The sequence below is a fragment of the Myxocyprinus asiaticus genome, chromosome 20 (genome assembly GCF_019703515.2).
Source record: "Myxocyprinus asiaticus isolate MX2 ecotype Aquarium Trade chromosome 20, UBuf_Myxa_2, whole genome shotgun sequence".
NCBI lineage: Eukaryota > Metazoa > Chordata > Actinopteri > Cypriniformes > Catostomidae > Myxocyprinus > Myxocyprinus asiaticus.
Window position 1 is genome coordinate 21,473,768 of NC_059363.1, and position 21,960 is coordinate 21,495,727.

The following is a 21,960-nucleotide window of genomic DNA, read 5'->3' on the forward strand; positions in this document are numbered from 1 at the left end:
TCATATTGAAATTCACTTTAGAATATGTTGTGTAAAATGCTCTATTGCATCTGGACCTGCTGTTACTGTGACTGCTTTCATTGTATGTAGTGGAATATTTAGTGATGCTTTAGGTTTTTATCAAACAAGAGTAGAAAAATACTGAGGGTTATTTATGTTCCTTGAACAACTGCTTTCAATATATTTTGCATTAGACTTCCAGATGGACTGTGATACACCTCACTGACTGTTACTTATATCGTTTTGGTCAAACAATAGACTACAATCTCTTTAAACGTAATATATATAGACAATAGATGAATTGCCAAATAACAAAGGACAATGCATCTATGTGCACTTCTGCGGTTAATTCAAGATGGACTTCAAAGACTTTTACTCATTAATCTTACTGTTCAGACAAAATCATTTGTTAAAACTTAGGCCCCTAACATTTACTTAGTTTACTAATTTAAAACATGACATGAATATTGGTATTATATTCATGCTGTTTAGCCAGAAGTGTACAGGCTCCCAAAGTGAGCCTTGTTTCTTCAAAGGTTATTTTTCCCCAATTAACCAACATCTTATGTTTTGTTTTTTGTTTTTGTTCCTTGCCAAAATCACCCATGGCTTGCTCACTGGGGGTCTAAATACAAATAGCATTTAGTTATTTAGGCATAATTAGTATGTCACGTTTTTATCAAACCGCACAATGATGAAGACATTACAGCTTTTTTTTCCGTTAAAGCATAATTTTCCTGTAAAGCTGCTTTGAAACGATGTATGTTGTGACAAGCACTATACAAATAAAAATGACTTACCTTTTTAGTGTAATTTGTTATTTGCATAAGATTTTGATAATAGTGAGAGACAGTCAGTCAAAACATCAAATCTGTAATTAAAAATGGTGATACCAATTTTATTTTTATTTTAGTTGCACTGACTTATAGGCTACTTATAGGGTAAGATGCTGTGGCCGGAACTGTTCTTGGCCAGTAAAGCAGTCTAAATTTTATTCAACATCCTGAGGGTGCGATTAGGGATGGCTATTACTCTGAATGTTGCCATGGAGACAGGCATGTGGACAGAGGCCAGGGTCAGTGAGTTGTGCTACTGTCAGCAAAAATCCTGGCAAGAAATTGATGCTGCGTGATCATAGGCTGTGATGAGGGCAAATACTTGCAAACTCCATAATCTGGTAAATGCTGTAATGCTAGTAAAGCCCTGATTCACACTAAAATCATATTAACATCTGTAATGTTTATTTCTTGTGGCTATACATTTGTAACAGTGTGTATTTTAAAGTTTTATTTTAATGCCCTATTCTACAATTGTAAGTGCCTTACTGTATTCATGATTTTTGTTTTTTAAATAATTTAAAAAAAAAAAATATGCCACAAATGTCAATGATTGAGCTAACTTGTATTGAACCTTGTAAAAAACCTTGTTTTCCTAGTTCAGTAATAGTTGATGTTGGATCCTGTAACAGCACTTGGGCAATTACTGACAAATTTGCTTACTACATTTTTTCTTTCACAAATAAATATTTTTCAAATTCTACTGCAAAAACTCAAGCTTTATTTTTCATTCTTTCTGTCTTGCAGGTGATCAAAACTCACATGTATCAACAGTGACAGTAAAGACAAGAAAAAAAAAACCTTCCTGAAGGTTGGAGCGGAAAACATACAAAACCACCATACAAATGTGTACCCCTCCATCAAACAATCATAAAGACCTCAAAGTAGATTAGTATCAGATATAAAAATGACTGACACAACGAATCGGCATCTGAGACACAAGTTGCAGAGCTTAGGACGACGTTTGGATGAGCTTGAAGAGGCCAAGAGCAAACTGCAGAAAGCTGAGGATGAACTTATTGACCTTCAGGACAAAATCATTCAGGCTGAGGGGAGCAATTCTGCACTCCTCGCCGATGTAGAGGCAATGCGGAAGAGATTGCTCAGAATTGAAGGCAAAGATGAGGAGGTAAGGAAAGCAGAGGATCTTTGTCGTGAGGTTAGGGAGAAACTTGATCAGGAGGAGAAGCTTACAAAGGAGCTTAAAGTGGAGATTGAGCATCTTCAGCGCAGAATGACTGAACTTGAGAAGCTTGAAGAGGCTTTTGGAAAAAGCAAGTTAGACTGTACCCAGTTGTGCCTTAGTCTGAATGAGGAGAAAAACTTGACCAAAAAGCTCTCCTCAGAGCTTGATGCCTTGAAGGCTCATATAAAGGAGGTGGAATCCTCAGAAGCTCGACTGGACAGGGCAGAAAAATCTCTTGCTGTGGATATGGAGAAGCTAAAAAGTCTCACTCAGACATTTGTGAATGAACGCAAAAGGCTTCTGGAAAGGCAGAGAGAGGACGAGAAAATCATACTCAAACTGACCGAGAAACTTGAGCATCAGAAAAACAAACTAGTTACAACAGACCACAGCCAATTTGATTCTAGGGACCTTCGAATTGAGGATGAATTTTCAGCAGGCCTTACCTGCAAACTGGCCAGAAAGAAGAGTTTTGACTACTTGAAGCATTCACAAGAATTAAATTTGAGAAATGAGTCAGAGAATGAAAAAAATAGCTTAGAGGGGCAGGAAGATAATAAGGTTAAGGACCTCAGTCAGGAAGTGGAAAGGCTGAAGAATCGTTTGAAGCAGATGGTGTTAGTGGAGGAGGACTTGAAGAACCTGGAATCTAAGAATGCTGAGCTGATAGATAAGTACCAGCGGGAGAGGAGCCGTAGTCATGCTCTCCATGATCAGATTGAACAGATGAAAATGCAGCTAAATGGTTGTAGTAATACTAATGGAAACTCAGCAATTACTTGTGCCACAAAGGTCCTGGAGAATGGCAAGACAGAAAACGAGGAGATAATTTTACGAGGAGGCTTCAGACAGGAAAAACCTAAATTGATAAATAGGAGTCCTGCTGCTTCTGAATCAACCTCTAGGTACAAAAGCAGAGATGCGTCTCCTCAACAGAGGCGAGAAACCAAGTTGAGGAACAAAGACCTATGTCACTCCACAGAGAGCTCCCCAAAGACTGTACGAAGGGCTCTTAGTCCAGCACATGGTGTCAGGAAAGGTTTGAAGACTGCTGCATCCAGTTTTGACAATGAGACAAAAGATGGAAAGAAAGATGAAAAACTTGGAAGTGCTACACAGACTTCATCAAGCACACTCAGTGAGAGTAAAAAAGTTTCAGTCCTTAGTCGCTATCCTCCAGCTGCTAATGACCAAAAGTCTTGGAAGCCATTGGTCAAACAGAATGACAGTGATAGCAAGAAGAGTCGAACAGACAAAATTTCCAGGTACCCTGGAAGCGATAGTGAATCCAGCAGCTCTGATGGGGCACTTTTACTTTCAGCCAGGGCTGCTTGCATAGCTTCGCCCGTGCAAGGAATAACTGAACCAGAGAGTTTAGATAATTTGCAGGATTCATCTGCAATGCTGAGTCTCTCAAAGGCAAATGGATCCTATACTGCCTACAGGTCACATGTATCGTCATCTCTTGATCATGGTTCTGATGGTCATTCCTCAGCCTCAGAAACAGAATCCACTGGTTCTAAGCGATCAACAGGTGAACAAAGTGACCCTGCTTCTTTGATGTCAAATACTAGTGAAAAAACATCATCAAAGTACCCTAGATACACACGCCTGCAAGATTCTCACTCTAATAGCTCCTCAAAGGGCTCCTTCAGTGAGGAGCAACACAGGCCTCTTAAAGCAGAACGGGATACCGAAGAGACCATACAAAACACATCTGGTATTGGGGTCCGGAGGGTATGCAGCCCTCGTGAAGCCCTCCGGTCAAAAGCTGTCATCAAGCAAGCCATTGTTGAGATTGACAGGAAAGAAATCATGTCAGGTGGAATCACAGAACCTTTGACCACCAGTGGGAAACCCAAGATCTCCACTAAGCCAGTAGTGACCAGCAAGATGACTAGCAGTATCACCTTCTATCCCAATGACCCCAGCTCATCTCGAACAAGCAGTCGGAGCAGCAGTCTATCAAGTGAGCCCCCTTCCAAGGAAAGGCACACTTCCACCAGTAATATTGTCATTGGCCCAAGCAGTGAACATAGGGGCAGCATCTCTAGACCTTATGAAATATCCATCCCTAAGAGTGAGATCACTCTGCATCAAATTGAGAATGATTCAGACTTCTCTGAACCTCACAGTTTCCTCGAGACTGCTCCTGTGGAGGCAACCCCCCTGTCTCAAAGCAGCTTTAGCCTCCAGTCTTCAGAAACTTCAGACTTCAGCAATGACATTGAGTCTGGGTTTGAGAGCAGCAGTAGCAGTACCACTGTGACCAGCTGGAGAGGCCATAGACACAACCACCACTCTTACGATGACAGTTTGCCAGAAATGAGAAACATCACTGTCAGAAGCACTTGGAGAAGCCGTGGGGCATCTTCTGCAGATGAATGTGGTCGAGCACTAAGGCAAGATGGCTCAGAGGATGAGGGCGAGTCTGCCACAACCTGGAGAGCATATAGGGCCACTACAGTGTTGGATACTCCATCAAACTCCAGCACTGCTAATAACGGAAGTAAACCAAGCCCAGCAGATGTATACATGCGTAGGATTAACAATGCAGCATCATCTGTCCCTGAACCAGGACGAAGGAACAAGAAGACTCCTTCACCAGAGAGGGTTGTTTCACATGAACCTGTCAGTGCCCAGCAACTTCAACCAAGAGGCCATAAACAACCTATGGTGAGTACTAGCTTTTTACTTTTGGCCATAATGACTAAAAAGATATAGATTCCTTTCACAAACTTGAGAGTTTGTTTACTCATTTTAAGCAATTTTTGTTTTCAGCATAAAAATGGATTTACACTACTTTGTGTTCTCGCAATGATAAATGTTAGTTGGTTAGTGCTGTTGCATTACATTTCATACAAATTGTAACCTTTGTACTGTAGGAGATTTGCTCAGTCCACCTTGTTGTTTTGCACTGTGGTCAGTTTAGATCAGTGAAATCAAATTAAAAACAAGAGCATAAAATATCCTATTAAAACTGAGATTCAGAGTATGCATCACAAATCATCTGATCATTTGTATTCAGTTTTGTGAAAAGTCTGTATGTTTTTTCTATTTGCAGTGTGTTTTCTCTTATTTTCCCTATACTTATCTTACCACCTGTTAATTATCCCCATAGAACCTTTAATTCTGACAGATACATCCACACAAATTCAGTCCCACCGTCTTGATTAATATTTCTTAGCCATGGTATTCAACACATTTGTTTCTTAAGGGTTTTGTTTGATTTGGAAGTCCTGTGCTTTGTTTTAAACTACTGCATCTGGAAGAAGGTAAAGGGGACATATATTTTATAAGCAGGAAGAATGTTTAGATCCTACTCCATCTGTTGAAAGAGGAAAAATAATCTCTTTCTATTCTTTATTCTTGTAATGGAATCCTATCTGGAAACACTGTTTTCCAGTTGTTGTCACCTGTGCAGTTCTTGATGTGTTTTGAATCATTTTAATACATTAAGTAAATAAAAACCAAAGCTAAAGTGTGAAGAAATAAACAACACCTAATAAACAAGCAGAAAATAGAAAGTGTGATGTATTTTGGCAGACATATTCTCCACATAGAGATGTTCTCCAAACGAAAACAATTTGCCACACATTACTAAATGTTTAATTATAGATTTTAGAGATGGAGATAGAGTACATTTTTATCAAAAATATAACCCCACTATAGGTTATAGTTATTTTTTGAATGTTTTTTTAAAGCTCTTAAACTGGCACTGTTTTCTATTTACACTAACAGAGCTGTATTGGGTTACATGCTAGAATTTAACAATCTTTACTTTCAAAGCACCTTGCCATTAGATTAATTTATCTGGATCTAAAATGTAAAGCATACACTATATTGCCAAAAGTATTCGCTCACCCATCCAAATAATTTAAATCAGGTGTTCCAATCACTTCCATGGCCACAGGTGTATAAAATGAAGCACCTAGGCATGCAGACTGCTTCTACAAACATTTGTGAAAGAATGGGCCGCTCTCAGGAGCTCAGTGAATTCCAGCGTGGTACTGTGATAGGATGCCACCTGTGCAACAAGTCCAGTCGTGAAATTTCCTCGCTACTAAATATTCCACAGTCAACTGTCAGTGGTATTATAACAAAGTGGAAGCGATTGGGAATGACAGCAACTCAGCCACGAAGTGGTAGGCCACGTTAAATGACAGAGCGGGGTCAGCGGATGCTGAGGCGCATAGTGCGCAGAGGTCGCCAACTTTCGGCAGAGTCAATCGCTACAGACCTCCAAAGTTCATGTGGCCTTCAGATTAGCTCAAGAACAGTGCGTAGAGAGCTTCATGGAATGGGTTTCCATGGCCGAGCAGCTGCATCCAAGCCATACATCACCAAGTGCAATGCAAAGCGTCGGATGCAGTGGTGTAAAGCACGCCGCCACTGGACTCTAGAGCAGTGGAGACGCATTCTCTGGAGTGACGAATCACGCTTCTCCATCTGGCAATCTGATGGACGAATCTGGGTTTGGCGGTTGCCAGGAGAACGGTACTTGTCTGACTGCATTGTGCCAACTGTGAAGTTTGGTGGAGGGGGGATTATGGTGTGGGGTTGTTTTTCAGGAGCTGGGCTTGGCCCCTTAGTTCCAGTGAAAGGAACTCTGAATGCTTCAGCATACCAAGAGATTTTGGACAATTCCATGCTCCCAACTTTGTGGGAACAGTTTGGGGATGGCCCCTTCCTGTTCCAACATGACTGCGCACCAGTGCACAAAGCAAGGTCCATAAAGACATGGATGAGCGAGTTTGGTGTGGAAGAACTTGACTGGCCTGCACAGAGTCCTGACCTCAACCCGATAGAGCACCTTTGGGATGAATTAGAGCGAAGACTGCAAGCCAGGCCTTCTTGTCCAACATCAGTGTCTGACCTCACAAATGCGCTTCTGGAAGAATGGTCAAAAATTCCCATAAACACACTCCTAAACCTTGTGGAAAGCCTGCCCAGAAGAGTTAAAGCTGTTATAGCTGCAAAGGGTGGGCCGACGTCATATTAAACCCTATGGATTAAGAATGGGATGTCACTTAAGTTCATATGCGTCTAAAGGCAGATGAGCGAATACTTTTGGCAATATAGTGTATATTTTATATTTTATGTGCCAAAGTTAGATTGTATTGCTTAGGATACCAGTTCTTACATTTGATTGGTAGTGCAACAAAGACAAAACAGGATCTGTTTCTAAATTTTGTCTAAATCTTTGATCTTTTTGACTTTGGTTTTATTGATATTAACAGATTAAACCTGCTTTCTGATCTTTTTTCTTGAGTTCAGTATTTTCTAGAATGTGGAGCTAATCAGCCGAGGAGAGGGATAAGGCCGAGCCGGATGCGGTAGTTCGAGAGAGAGCCACACGCAGCTGCCGTGTGTGTGTTTGTGCTATGTGTCTTTTTTGTTTCATTAAGTATTACTTTGACTGTTCAGCTGGTTCCCGCCTCCTCCTTGCCCATTTTAAACCCTGTTGCAAAAAAAAAAATTGCTTGCCGGTTTGACACGCCATAGCCTGGTCCTCGACTACTCCTCCACCCTCTGGTGGACGACAGCCGCTCCTCCCCAGGCGGACCGGAGCGAGTCTCCGACCCCTCCGGATTCTGGCGGCCGTTGCTGCTCCTTTGGGTGGACGGCAGTGATGAGGACTCCACGACAGCGCATCCCTCCTCCTTCCCGGATTCCGGCACCAATGTAACAGGGTTTAAAATGTGCAAGGGGGAGGTGGGAACTGGCTCAACAGTCAAAGTAATATTTAATGAACAAAAAGACACACAACACTAACACACACACGGCAGCTGCGTGTGGCTCTCTCTCTCCCGAACTGCCGCATCCAGCTCGGCCTTATCATTCTCCTCGGCTGATTAGCCCGATTGGGGGCCAGCCGTGTGGACTCACGGCCCGACCCCGCCCTCCTCCTCATCACAAGTACAAGTCTATAATAATTTAAAATTTCTTGTTTCTGTTTTTTATTCATTTATTTTTTTATTTTTTTATAGTAATTAACTTGATTTTTTTATATTATACAGTATATGCTGAATGATAAAGCTGTTGTTATGTTTTCTACTACTAGTGTAAGATATTGATACATGTGAGAAGGGTGTTGAAAGCTTATAACTTGCAGGTCAGAGGTCATGGCTTTGATTTTAGCAAAGCTGTTAGTCAGGTCAGTGCCACGGGCAGTGCTTGTCTCAGCAGCTAAAGCGATTTGAGTCAGCCGTCACCCCACCAGTCAAAACAAAACAATGAACATGGGCCCTTTTCACCAGCTTTCACACTCTTTTTGCTTACAAAAGAATACAAATGAATAAAGGATTAGTGCTGCATCCAATCAGTAAAGTAATTACCATCACCCTCTCATTAAGCATCTCGGACAGCCACACCCCCAAATTAAGCAACAAAGACCTTATTAAATGAGTGAGATGTCCCTCAAGCATGGCCCCTTCCTGGCACACAACTTCAAAAACTCTCCTTCCTTACATCTCTCTGTCTCTCTCTCTCTCTCTCTCTCTCTACTTTCTCACATTCTATTTCATGCCATGTTTGTTTTCTTTGTCCACTGCCCCGATGGATAGCAAATGCCTGTCCATTTATCTGAGAGAGCTGATAGATTTATGCACAAGTAAATTCTATCACTTGCACATACAGAGGTCAGATAATTTGTCTTATCCCCTCCTCTCTATCACTTAGTGACATCCGGTGTTCTTTGTGTACTACAGATGGTTCTTCATGCTGTCATTGCTGCAGTTAATATACTGCTATTGCGATCACACAATCCTTCATTCTCTCCTATTTCTCTCTGTCCGTGATTCTCTTTAATCTTTTATCATTAATCGTTTATTTTGCTCAGCTTTAAAGTCTCTTTCCATCTAAAGAGTTAAATGTCATTTCTACCCACAGCATTTGAAATAGAAAATAGGGGAAAAGGGTTTGTTGTTAAGGGAGTAAAACATGCTCATTTTCTAACAGGCCTCAACAACTGATTGAAAACCATCTCCATCCATTCCCACTCAACATTTGGAGTACATTTGGAAGGATTTGTCTAATCAGCCATGGTCAGGCATGCATTCAACTTTATCTCCAACTCATGTGATTTTTTTTTTTCCATGAATTTAGAGTAATCTTCTCAATAAATACCTCACTCTGGGTTATCACTGTGATTGTGACACTCTTGCACACATATGCATTTACTTGGCTATCTAAATGGGGAAATACTACAGATGACTTCTGGTTTAAAATAAAGCTTATTATTATCACTATATACTAACCCTAAGCCATCCCAGAAAAGACTTGTTTTTATCCATTGGGAGTTGATGGAATTGTGAAAATTGGCTGTTCCATCCTAGAGTCCAGCCAGACCTGAATGCATGCTTGCTAAAACAATGCCTAAAAGATATTTGGCCATCATTTAACAGTTTCCAATAGCCCGTGTATATATATATATATATATACCTTGGAAGAAATTGTGAAATTTTGGTATTGATTTGGAAAATAGGACTGATCATGCAAAAAAACTGTCTTTTATTTAAGGATAGTGGTCATATGAAGCCATTTATTATCACATAGTTGTATTGCTCCTTTTTAAATCATAATGATAACTGAAATCACCCAAATGGCCCTGATCAAAAGTTTACATACCCTTGAATGTTTGGCCTTGTTATAGACACACAAGGTGACACACACAGGTTTAAATGGCAATTAAAGGTTAATTTCCCACACCTGTGGCTTTTAAATTGCAATTAGTGTCTGTGTATAAATAGTCAATGAGTTTGTTAGCTTTAGGTCTGAAAAGAACCTCGGCTTCATCCAGCATGTATACACATTAATCGGACCACAGTGGATAGGATCACGTGATTCCTTTTTAATCCCAGTGTGTGGAATAGCTTGACTGTGGAAGTCTTTATTTAAACCTTCAAGCGGATTTCCAGAGTCTGTCTTGCATATGATCAATAGCACAGTGATTTGAGGGAGATTGTATCCATCCATCAGTGATGCTGTGTCGTTGTGCTGACAGGTGCAGAGGTTTTATCTCTCTCATTATTAATGAAGGCACATGTGCAGCACTGTCCACTGCAAATCAATGTCATCTGTTAAATGTCTCTGACACAAAGCCTATATGAGTCAAATATATGTGGTAAAGTCATTAATACTCCTGCGGTGCAGAGAACTAAGTCAAATAATCCTGTTCGGCCAGATGTCATGCTATGTTTAGAGCTGGAATGGCTTTTCATCCTTGCGTATAAAAATACACAAATTTGGAGTGATCTATGAAGGAATTTTTATCTCAGGTTCATTCTATATTTTGTTTAACAGCTGAATTTATTTAATGGTGGTCTGTGTTTTTATCACATGTTTAGGTTTGCTAGTGGCTAGTGTAGAATACAGAATATGACATCATCACTGTACAGTACTGCCACATTTATTTATAATATATATATTATATAAGGTTTATTCATTTTTTTCATTCAATACCATGCTTTATCAAATTGTTGTAATTTGATAAAGCGTGCTATTGAATGATTACCATATTAATGTTACCAGTGGTACTCCAGTGTACTTCAAAGAATTTGTTGCCATGGTGCTGTTTGGTAGTTTTTGTGATTGTAGGATGTGCAGCATGCTGTTTAAAAATAAAGAGATGCATTTCTAAACAAACTGACCAAAGGAGAAGGACTAAAGATTGCTCACAGTGGTATTCTTATATAATGTTCTCAATATATTGTTAATGATCTAAAAATTAAGGATTTTATATAATGTATTGTACATACTTAATTCACATAATCACATACTTATACAGTACACACTTAATTTACATAATTATACTGGAAAAAGCTAAAGGAATTCAGTGTATTAGCTTTTATTAAAGCCTTTTCAGAATGTTCTATCCAGGCCTCTTGTTCTACACTTGGTTTTGAACACAACTATTTGATCCATTACCTATAAAAAAAAATAAAAAAAACTTTGTCAAGAGGCTTTTGCCATTTCAGCACAATCACTACTAATATTCACATTATGTGGTTTCAACTTCTTGCGTCATTCCGTCCTGACATCTTTCTTTAAGATTTTGCTTGGGTCGTTTCCACCCGTTGCCTTTTCCTGAGTGACACAGGAAGTTGCAAGGTTGCGCCTTCCCATTTGGCAGTCTAGGCATCGTAACTGGCTTCCTGTACACCCACCTCTCGTATCCCAGCAGGCCTCAAGCCCTATTATGGACAATTAGCATCTGTCTGCTGTGTACGAAATTCCAAAGCAGTGTGTGGCATATCCTGCTGCCTCATTTGGGAACTTTTTTAACTGACGTCATAAACCATTAAGTTGGCTGTGTAAAGTCTCCACATTCATGGTTAAAAAAATAAGAGACAATAGTGGTTCTATATAAGGACTTGCTCTGTGGTCTTTCTATTTTCTCTCCTCTCATATGTCTGATATGATTTTGGTTTAATTCTTAAATTTCTGCTCAAATTTAATGAAAAATAACAAAGAGAACTTAGTCTGTACATGATAGAAAAACTATTTTTGGTAGAAAATGAAAATGATGCAGGAAAGCTGTGGCTGCAGTGGGCACAGGCTCACCAAAACTGGACAGTTGAAAACTGGAAAAATATACCCTGCGCTGATGAATCTCGATTTCTGCTGAGGCACACGGATATAGGGTCTGAATTTGGTGCCAACAGCATGAATCCATGGACCGAACTACCTTGTGTCAACAGTACAGTCTGGTGGCAGTGGTGTAATGATGTGGGGAGTGTTTTCTTGGCACACTTTGGGCCCTTTAATACCAATCAATCATCGCTTGAATGCCACAGGCGATTTGAGTATTGTTGCTAAGCATGTGCATCCCTTCATGGCCACACTTTACCCATCTTCTATTGGTTAATTCCAGCATGATAATGCACCATGTCACAAAGCAAAAGTCATCTCAAACTGGTTTCATGAACATGACAATGAGTTCACTGTTCTTCAGTTGCCTTCCCAGTCACCGGATCTGAATCCAACAGAACACCTTTGGGATGAGGTAGAACGGGAGATTTGCAGCATGAGTGTTCAGCTGACAAATCTGCAGAAATTTCGTGATGCAATCATGTCAACTTGGATCAGCATCTCAAAGGAATTTTTCTTGTTGAATCCATGTCACGAAGAATTGAGGCTGTTTTGAGAGCAAAGGGAGGCCCTACGCAGTATTAATATAGTGTTCCCAAAAAAGTGCTCAGTGAGCTGTATATTAGCATTTTCACATAAATATAGCTAATCGTTACAAACTATCTTCATACTCAACACAACTTTGGTAAAGTGTGAGCGGCAGGGAAACTTAAAGGAGGTTGCATATCGGACGCATCTGGCGGAACACATGGCATGTTCTAAAATTAGAAACAATTATTTTCTATGAAGTGTCTCTTCTGTCTGTTGGTGGCGCCCAGCTATGACTCCGGAGACTGCTCAAAATTCTCAAGCACCAAGGTGCGCAACTCGCATTGTTGTTAATTAAATTCGACCCATTATCAATATCATTATCAAAAAACATAGATTATTTTCTCTAGCCATCCCTGTATGATATATTGTGTATATGTACCTTTCATATAGCCTACACAATGTATTTACAGTTACAAGTATGTATTTTTGTGGTTTGACAGCTTGAATGAAACCTATTCAAGGCTACATACAGATAAATTGCATAATAAACATCGCCATTTCTAATTGTTCAGGTTGCACAGTTACACCAGTTTTATACAGTAAACTGCAAACTCATCAACGTCACTTTGTTCATTCTTGAAGAAGTACAAAAGCCTTCGTAACTTTTGTGTGTTTGGTGACTAGATTCAAAACTTTGGACTGCCACTTGCACTGCATTAATGTGCTCAGTATTATGTACAGAAAATGTTATATCACCCCCTTGTGGTCCCCCAAACCTATTATGTCAGACTACATTAAACGGAAGGCCAACTGCCAGTGAATTGGAAAGCAAACAAATTAGGCTTCTAATTTATATGTCAGCTAATGTTAATATATCGATGCATAAAAAAACGCATAAAAAATCGAAGTATTGATATTTTATGACATTCCTAGTAATCAGTATACTGTAATAACATTTTTGGTATTTTTTGTATTTATTATTTATTTATTTTGTATTTTCACTCAGTCTGCAGATGATAGAGAGCCTGCTTCGTCTTCATGGAGGAGACAGCCCACAGGTGAAGTGAACCCGTACGAGAGGTCTGGGAATCAAGGAGCGTGGTCCAGTAGGGGTCGCACAGATGATGGAAGCCAACCGTGGTCGAGCCGCCATTTAGACAACTGACCCAGATTACCCACAATTCCAACTACAGAGGTATGTGGTTTATTTGTAGAAATCTTCACTTCGGTGGATTTGACTTTTAGCCTGTTCGTTATTCATTTAAAATTATATAATGCTATAGACACCTTGGAGGATTCTGTGTCAGAACTAAGCAATATGAAAACTAATTACTCTCATATTAATGAGTCTTGACCTAAAGTGTGTTTGTATGTGTTTAAAACATCTCCTGTGCACAAGGAATGAAGCTCACCTCGTCTTTTCCATCCGTTACACCATGCCTTAAAAAGACTCATCAGCATGAACGATTTCCAGGTTGATCTAAGTGACCTCTTGGAACCTCCAGCCTTCCCTCTTACACCAGCCACACCTGTATGACTTTACTGTCTTCCTGCTGTCACTTCCTGGTGGGAAAAGAAGTCACATGTTCTTACAGCAATGAGTCCTCTTCTGCTTCTCATAGTGTAGTAAAGTCGTCAGACAAGACAAGGGAGAGTCACTGGGACATGTGACTGTCTTAGTGTTGGTTTGACCACAGGAAGACATGGAGGGCAGTTGTGGGTTACTGTTGGTATTTATCATCATTATGAGAAACCTACGAAGACCTCTATGGGGCCACAGGTCTTGGTAGATGTCCAAACTTTGTTTCATGTTTTGTTTTCATAAGCAGCAAATAACAGCTCATGGTGTTTCGTTTAGTTTGACAGTCTCATGTTTAGTTATTTTTGTACTTCTTTTTTTTTTTTTGCAACTTGTTTGTTAATTCAGGAAATTATTGGGATTATTCCACAAAACTGATTGAGTATCAAGTGAATCAACTTGCAAACACTAATATACATATACCGATCAGCCACAACATTAAAACCACCTGCCTAATATTGTGTAGGTCCCCCTTGTGCCACCAAAACAGCGCCAACCCGCATCTAAGAATAGCATTCTGAGATAATATTCTTCTCACCACAATTGCACGGAGCAGTTATCTAAGTTACCGTAGATTTTGTCAGTTTGAACAAGTCTGGGCATTCTCTGTTGACCTCTCTCATCAACAAAGCGTTTCCATCTGCAGAACTGCCGCTCACTGGATTTTCTTTGTTTTTGGCACCATTCTGAGTAAATTCTAGAGACTGTTGTGCGTGAACATCCCAGGACATCAGCAGTTATAGAAATACTCAAACCAGCCCATCTGGCACCAACAATCATGCCACGGTCCAAATCACTGAGCTCACTTTTTTTCCACATTCTGATGGTTGATGTGAACATTAACTGAAGCTCCTGACCCATATCTGCATGATTTTATGCACTGCACTGCTGCCACACGATTGACTGATTGGATAATCGCATGGATGATTGTTGGTGCCAGATGGGCTGGTTTGAGTATTTCTGTAACTGCTGATCTCCTGGGATTTTCACAAACAACAGTCTCTAGAATTTACTCAGGATGGTGCCAGAAACAAAAAACATCCAGTGAGCGACAGTTCTGCAGATGGAAACGCTTTGTTGATGAGAGAGGTCAACAGAGAATGGCCAGACTGGTTCGAACTGACAAAGTCTACAGTAACTCAGATAACCACTCTGTACAATTGTGGTGAGAAGAATAGCATCTCAGAATGCTATTCTGAGATGCGGGTTGGCGCTCTTTTGCCGGCATGAGGGGGACCTACACAATATTAGGCAGGTGGTTTTAATGTTGTGGCTGATCGGTGGTGTACACATAATTTAAAATGCACAGCATGCATATTATTTTTTGCTGTGTTCTAAGAGCCAGTAGTGCTAATTTCATAATCAAACCACATTTAAGGAGTTCATGCTAGGACTAGAGGTGTTTAGTATACATATAAATGCCAAATCCTTCCATCCTTTTTGTTTAATTTATTTAGTCTAATTTGCAATGTGCTCCTTGTATCTGATGAAATCAATTCTGATATTTTCTCATTTCATCTGTTGTCAGTAGTTTTTCTTTTTCATACTTTTTCATTTTCTCTTTAACTGGATTTGATGGTCCCCACCACCCACATATAATGTGTTCACAGAATCATCTAAATGGGTGCCATATGACAAAAGTTTCTTCTCAATAGCTGGGAAACACATCTGCATGCATTCCCTTCTCTGCATCAGAAGCTCCGAAGGGATGCTGACTTTGGATTCTAAACCATTGGAGAAGAATCAAATCATGTAGAACTCATTGGTCCATGGTGGTGACCTTGTATAGAACATCAGGGTAGCTAAATGGGATTAGCCCAAATGCTGGACATTTTTGGAGGATCTTCAGAGTGGACTCCTTATAGCCACTTTGTGACTATTCGCAAACTTTGCACAGAAAGACATTGATCTGAACTCTTAGCGTGTGCTGAGCACTCAGTCACAGAAAACCAGTGTTTGGGATTTTGCAGGTCCATGTCAGTCAGTGGAGTAATGTGCAATGTGAATCAACCCCTAGACTGGTTGCATTTTCATATGTTATTGCAGCTGTAGAGCTTGTTGAGCTTTGAGGGTGGGTAGCATGACACCACAAAGGATCCAGAATGCTTCACTTAGGAATGCCTCTGCCTGGATAAATGGCCTGACTATCAGAAATGAAAAGAAAATAATTGGAATGCCCATCATTTTGTTGTCATGCCTTTAGAACCTGCTGAAATATTATTAAATAGAACTGCTGCAGTTCAAATGTCTTGTACTGTTCCCATTAGGTAAAAGTTTTTAAACTTCAGGTTTGGTTCATGGGATTTGAGAGACTGTTGAAAAGCAGTCAATGATTTATTTTCTCATTCAGGCTCAGATTCCTCTTGTCCTCTAACAGTCAATATCTCGGCTCTTTATAGTTTGTATTGATCTCTTTTATCTGATGCTGCGTCATGGTTGAAACTGCTCTTTTTGATGTTGACCACAATCATCAGTTATTTCAATCTCCAATTTCATTGGAATGTGAGATATTTTAGTATTTGTTTTAATCTGATGCTGTATGTGTAATGTTGTTTCGGGGGGTTTTGATGCTCATGTGGTGTCAAGTTTCCTATCTTTGCAGTGTCTCACTCGTTTACAGCTTTGAAAAGAACATCACGGTCAGTTCTGGATCCTGCACTCCTGTATGTCCTGTATAGTCATGCACCCCTCTGGGTTGGGCTGGATGGATTCTTTTAAACAAAAAAGTGAAATATCTTTTGCTTAATTTCCTTTTTATTTAAGTCATTCTATTGAATTTGTAATTGCACTTAAATCATTAAAACACTCTTATAAGTAAAATGAAAACAGACTAGATCATTTTAAAAACGGGTCATATTTGGTCCTCACAACCTTGAATTTATTGTACGTTTTACTCTGTTTTGGTGTGGATGATGACTCGAAGACAGAAACAATAGACATGATTGATGTGGCCAAACAATAAATCTAAAACTTTAAAGAGATGGTTTACCCACAAATGAAAATTGTCATAATTAATTTACGAGAGTAACCCATATGACTTTGTTTTTTCTGTGGAACACAAAAGGAGATGTTAGGCTGAAATGTTAGTCTCAGTCGCCATTCACTTTCAGATCTTTTTCTATACAGTGGAATTGAGTGGTGATTGAGGCTAACATTCTGCCTAACATCTCTTTTTTGTTTTCCACAAAAGAAAGTAATATGGGTTTGGAACAACTTTTAGATTTTTGGGTGAACTAACCTTTTAAACCATATTTCTCAAAATAATTTTCATTTTCAAGCTAGTCGTACAGCATTTGTTATATTTTCTATGCATTTCTCTAAGTTCAATAACTCATTTGACTTGAGGCAGCAATTTGGCTTTTTACTTCACAAATGTTGCCTCTGCTATGCTTTGTTCTACTCAGTAAAACTCAGGCAACAAATGTGTGTCATCATCATGCTCTCCAAATGCATATCCCAGACTTCACCTCTGACTTCCTGTTCAGAGGTCTTGGGTTGAAGTGCACATGCTGGCTCCTGTATCTATACCCTTGTTTTCCCAGAATACCCCATTGCTCTGGACTGTTGTAATCCAATCCGCTGGTCCTTAAAGCAGTTTTATTGGCTGCTAAAGCAGCGGCAGCAGGCCTGATATACGGCTCCCAGGTTGGCTGCAGTTCAGAGGTCATTGCTGCAGTTGAAGCTGTCAGAAACTGTAGCTCGAGTCAGGTTTCAGAAAGAGAGAGCACTGTACCCCCAATTCTCTAGGAAGTCTTCCACCTTTCTTAACCCCATTTACAAATATGTGTCAATGTGCCGTGCAACACGTGTGTCTGATTTTCATTCCTCGACTGTTGTCCGTAGCTTCATCTCTCTGTTGAAATAATCACTGAGGTTTGGTTACACATCTCAGAAACAGATTCTATGAAAATACAAGCAGATCAAAGGCAATATAGCGCAGTGCGGCCTTGTTTGTCAGCCGGTTTTACATATTGTTTAGTTAATGGATAGTTCACCCCAAAATGAAAATTCTGTCATCATGTATTTGCCCTAATGTACTTCCAAACCCGTATGACCCTGTTTCTGTAATAGAACACAATAAATGTCAGGCAGAATGACAGCCTCAGACACCATTCACTTTCATTGCATCTTTTTTTGTTTTTTTTTGTTCACACAATGGTGACTGAGGCTGTCATTCTGCCTAACATTTCCCATTGTGTTTCACGAAAGATAGTCGGGTTTGGAACAGCATGAGGGTGAGTAAATGATAGAATTAGCTTTTTTGAGCGAATTATCTCTAAGGTAAACCGAACAAGTCATGAAAATGCATTTAAGATCACTTCTGTGTACATTTTAGGTATATTTAGGTATATTTTTCAAAGCCTTATTAAATTAATTAGTTGTAATAATTTTATAAATGTTATTTCTAAGCAATAGTGTACAGAAGAGAAAATGTTAAGGCTTTGCTGTGGAATGCCTGCTGTGTGAGCTCAAAGGCCTCTGCTGTAAATTAAGGGCAATGGTGTCATGAAATATCACACACCAGAATCTGCACTTAACCAGCACTTAATTTAAATTTGTTTTTTGCCCCTTTCCTTGACCTCTATGGATTTTGTCTTCTCAGATTTGTGTAATAAAACCCCCCAATTAAGTGAATTAACAGCCATAAAATATATGAATATATATATAAAATGTACATTGTGTTTTTGCACTGGCCAAGATTAAATTACAGAATAAGTTAAATTATAGTGATTTTGAGACAACTCCTCAAGTTTTCTGGTGGGGAGGTAAACTGTCAGATTTGTAAAGACTATAAAGTGTTTTATTGGAATTTAAATCATTCTTTTTATTTATTTTTTTCAGTCAACACGTAATGAGCTAAAAATCATTCCAAGGTATTTTTCCAGTTTACAATGAAACGCACCGCTTTGCAAAAGCATGAAATTAAAAGGGTAAAGATCTTTTTTTTACTTTTTCTGCCAATGTTATTTCATTTGAATAACAATCTTATTTCAAAAACGACAGTTGGATAGGTATTGTTTAAAAAATATTTTGTCATTTTGTAAAGTGGGCCGTGTTTAAATGTTAAGATTTATTTTCCTTTCAATTTATTTCTTTATCGCTTGCTTGTTTTGTTGATGTGTACTTTATTTGGCTCCTGGAGAGTGAATTTGAAATATTAATTTCCTTTTTCTTTTTTTTTAGTTTGGATAAACTATTAAAGTTAGCAGACTCTGTTAAATGTGTTAATGCACCAGCTTCATAAATTTGACAGCTGTTTTTTTCCCCACCATTTTAAGGGAAGTCTTTGTGTGATTTGTTTCTTAAAACATGCATAGATGGGTATGTTGAGCCAGAGGCTCTGTAAAGTTCTGTACTGTACTGTACTGTTCCGCTGGGATAATCACTCCTTGACAGCACCTTATCTTTCATTATCCGCTCAGACTGTGGCTTTCTGTTGTCCCTCTTATTCATTCAAGGTTCATTCATCTCCTGTGCCGTATTAAAAGCGCTGCCAAAGACCGATTTCAGGCGTTAAAACGCACACCGATACAAACACATCTTGCTGTAACACACTCAACAAGCTTAAAGTACATTAATATTTGTTTACACCTTCAAACACGTGAAAGTGAGGGGGGTTTTTATGTGGATAAAGCAGTGTTTGTAAATGGCAAGCTGGTATAAAATGAACCTGCATTGAGGACACAGGTGAACGTGCTCAATGCATTGTCTCTCAGTGTCAGCAATAATACACTTTGTGTTTCAGTCCTGCGCCTTTGTACTGTAATATTTGTGCATGTTTCAGCTTATTTTTCATTCATGGAGCTAGAAATCTCTTAAGGCTGAACTGCAGACTATATGTATTCCAGCAAAAATAAAAAGCAATCAGTTTTTAACAGTTTTTTGTGTGTTTTTGCATATTAAAATGTATTTGAATATCAAGTATTTTGATAAGTTGACAGATGGTAGACAGAAAAAAACATGAAAAATATTTTTACTTAAAGGATTACACCTTTTAAGTTTAAATTTCCTAAACTGCCAGAACATTTTCTCAATGTAAAGCCAGATTTATTAATCTTGTCACTGTTAGAAATTCAAGATGAGCAACAATGGATACATTTTATGTTAGGTGTGCACTCTTAAAAATGAAGGTTCTTTAAACCAGACTAAAGTGTGTTCATTTGGGATTAGAAATGACTTTAGTTTGTCAAAATCCCTGAAACAGCCCCTAGAGCATTAATCCTGTTCCAAGACTGAAAATTGTCTCAGCCTAATGGGACAGTTCTTTGAAATTCAAATTCTCTGACAGACTGGATATCTGAGAAAAGTCTAGACAGTGAAGTCACTACCTTTTTCCATTTCTAGAAAATGTATCGGCAAAAATGAAGAGATATCTAAGCATTTTAAAAACACATGATGTGTAAAACATAAGCAAAAGTTAGAAAAGGTCACTGGGAAATAATTTTTTTTTTAAATTTTTTATTTACTTTGAGTGCTTTAGTGTGGGGGTGTTGTATAAGAGCATCTGTATTTATATATGTGGGAACTTAATTCCATGTGAAGTCTGTGTATATCTCCATGTGTGTGGGTTTCTGTGTGAAGGGCATATTCATTTGATTTAGTGTGTAGGTGATAAAGCGTAACATCTGCCTGTGAACAGAGTGAGTCAGGGTTGAGTTTGCTCATACCTACTCAAATCAGAGTTACAGCAATACCTGTGCATCAGTAAGGAAGCCCTGTACCGCAAGGTGAAAATGTACGTTTCTTAGTGCCTTTCTGAGCCTTAGCATTTTTATATATATATATATATATATATATATATATATATATATATATATATAGATATAATATTTAGCATTATACCAACTTCAGCCACCAGGTGCCACTATCAGAAGCCATGAAATCATTTTTGTGCAGAGAATTAAAAAAAAAAAATGTATTTAATTGTTTTCATTTCAGAGACATAAAACAACTCGCACAACTTTTTGTGCAACAGAAGAAAAAAAAAAAAAAAAAACAATCCGGGGCTTCCGTACATCAGAAATCAAGTATGATACCCAGAATGAAATATTCATCAAAGATCCCTAACTTACGGGCATCCAGGAATGTTTGAAAATGTTATGGAATGTCAAAGGTGTTAAAATTCTGAATAAGAGATCAATTGCAAGTTGTAATTGTCAAGGCGATAAAATAAATTTTGATTTCAGATTTCACACAGATTCTGAAGTCTGTCCTGTGGCTGTGTAGCTCACACAATTTCCTGCTCTAGCAGTTAATGTTGTGGCTCTAGGAAAGTCACTAAATCTTGAACTCTGGGGGGACTTGAGGGTTCTGAATTTGCCTGCAGTTAACAGCTTAAGATAAAAGCATTCACTAAATACCATAATATGAAATACATGTGATCGGGGGAGATTCGGCTTGGTGGTAAACTAACTTAATGCTCCTATTATCAAAACCATACTGGACAACTGCAGCTTTATAAACTAGAATATGGTTATGGTGTAGGCTGCACAAGGCTCTAATCACAAACCAAACTGCTGGGGCTAATATCAGCTCTGGTCCCTCAGACTCCCACAATATTGCAGCTGCCAGGACCCACACCACATAAACTGGGGCCAAGGCCAGAGGCCTGGAGAGATTATAGCAACAACAGAGCATGGAAGAGGAGCCAAGAAGCCCTCAGGGCCAGTATGATGTGAAGACACTGAAGAAACTAAGGATAAAATTGGCAAGTAGACATAGAGAGGGCCATGTCCGTGACAACTAAAGAAAAAGCTTAAAAATGGGACAAAGACAAGCAGTTAAAAGTAAGCAGGTTAGTGAAAAGACAATATCAACATCAGCATGAGAGGATAAAAAACATTAAAAGGCAGAAACAATCACATGAGAGAGTAAATGAGTCATCCAGAGTGTTAACCTCTGACCTCACCTCACTCATGCAGAACACATTCTTATTCAAGAGTACACCACAAATAAAGAACCATAGGACATAAAGACCAAGATAAGGTGCAAGCAACAGAGTTCATAATAATTTTAATTAAAAAAAAATATATATATAAAAAGGATCGAAATGATCATAATTAAACAAATAAAACTTTAGAATGCTAAAAAAACAAAAAACAAATCTGTTCTAACATTTAAACCAAAACAGACCAGTCCAGCTAATACAGTTTTCCTTAAAAAAAAAGAAAGAAAAAAAGCATTCAAGCAACAAAAGCTAAATAAAGGCAAGCTATGATACCTACTCTGATGTAAAG

At 38.9% G+C, this 21,960-nt stretch overlaps 1 protein-coding gene across 1 annotated transcript; it reads left to right on the top strand.

The window, feature by feature from the left end:
* The first annotated feature begins 1,667 nt into the window (after positions 1-1,667).
* On the top strand, positions 1,668-14,167 carry luzp1 (leucine zipper protein 1). Its single transcript, XM_051646972.1, has 3 exons — positions 1,668-4,698; positions 13,151-13,339; positions 13,544-14,167. Exons 1-2 carry the CDS (start codon positions 1,744-1,746, stop codon positions 13,307-13,309), a joined length of 3,114 nt encoding a protein of 1,037 aa, XP_051502932.1. The 5' UTR covers positions 1,668-1,743; the 3' UTR covers positions 13,310-13,339; positions 13,544-14,167.
* Positions 14,168-21,960: the final 7,793 nt, after the last annotated feature.

Coding starts and splice junctions, on each gene's coding strand:
- luzp1 (XM_051646972.1), top strand. CDS start 1,744: ATGACTGACACAACGAATCGGCATCTGAGACACAAGTTGCAGAGCTTA. Junction 4,699..13,150: donor GAGGCCATAAACAACCTATG/GTGAGTACTAGC, acceptor ATTTTCACTCAG/TCTGCAGATGATAGAGAGCC.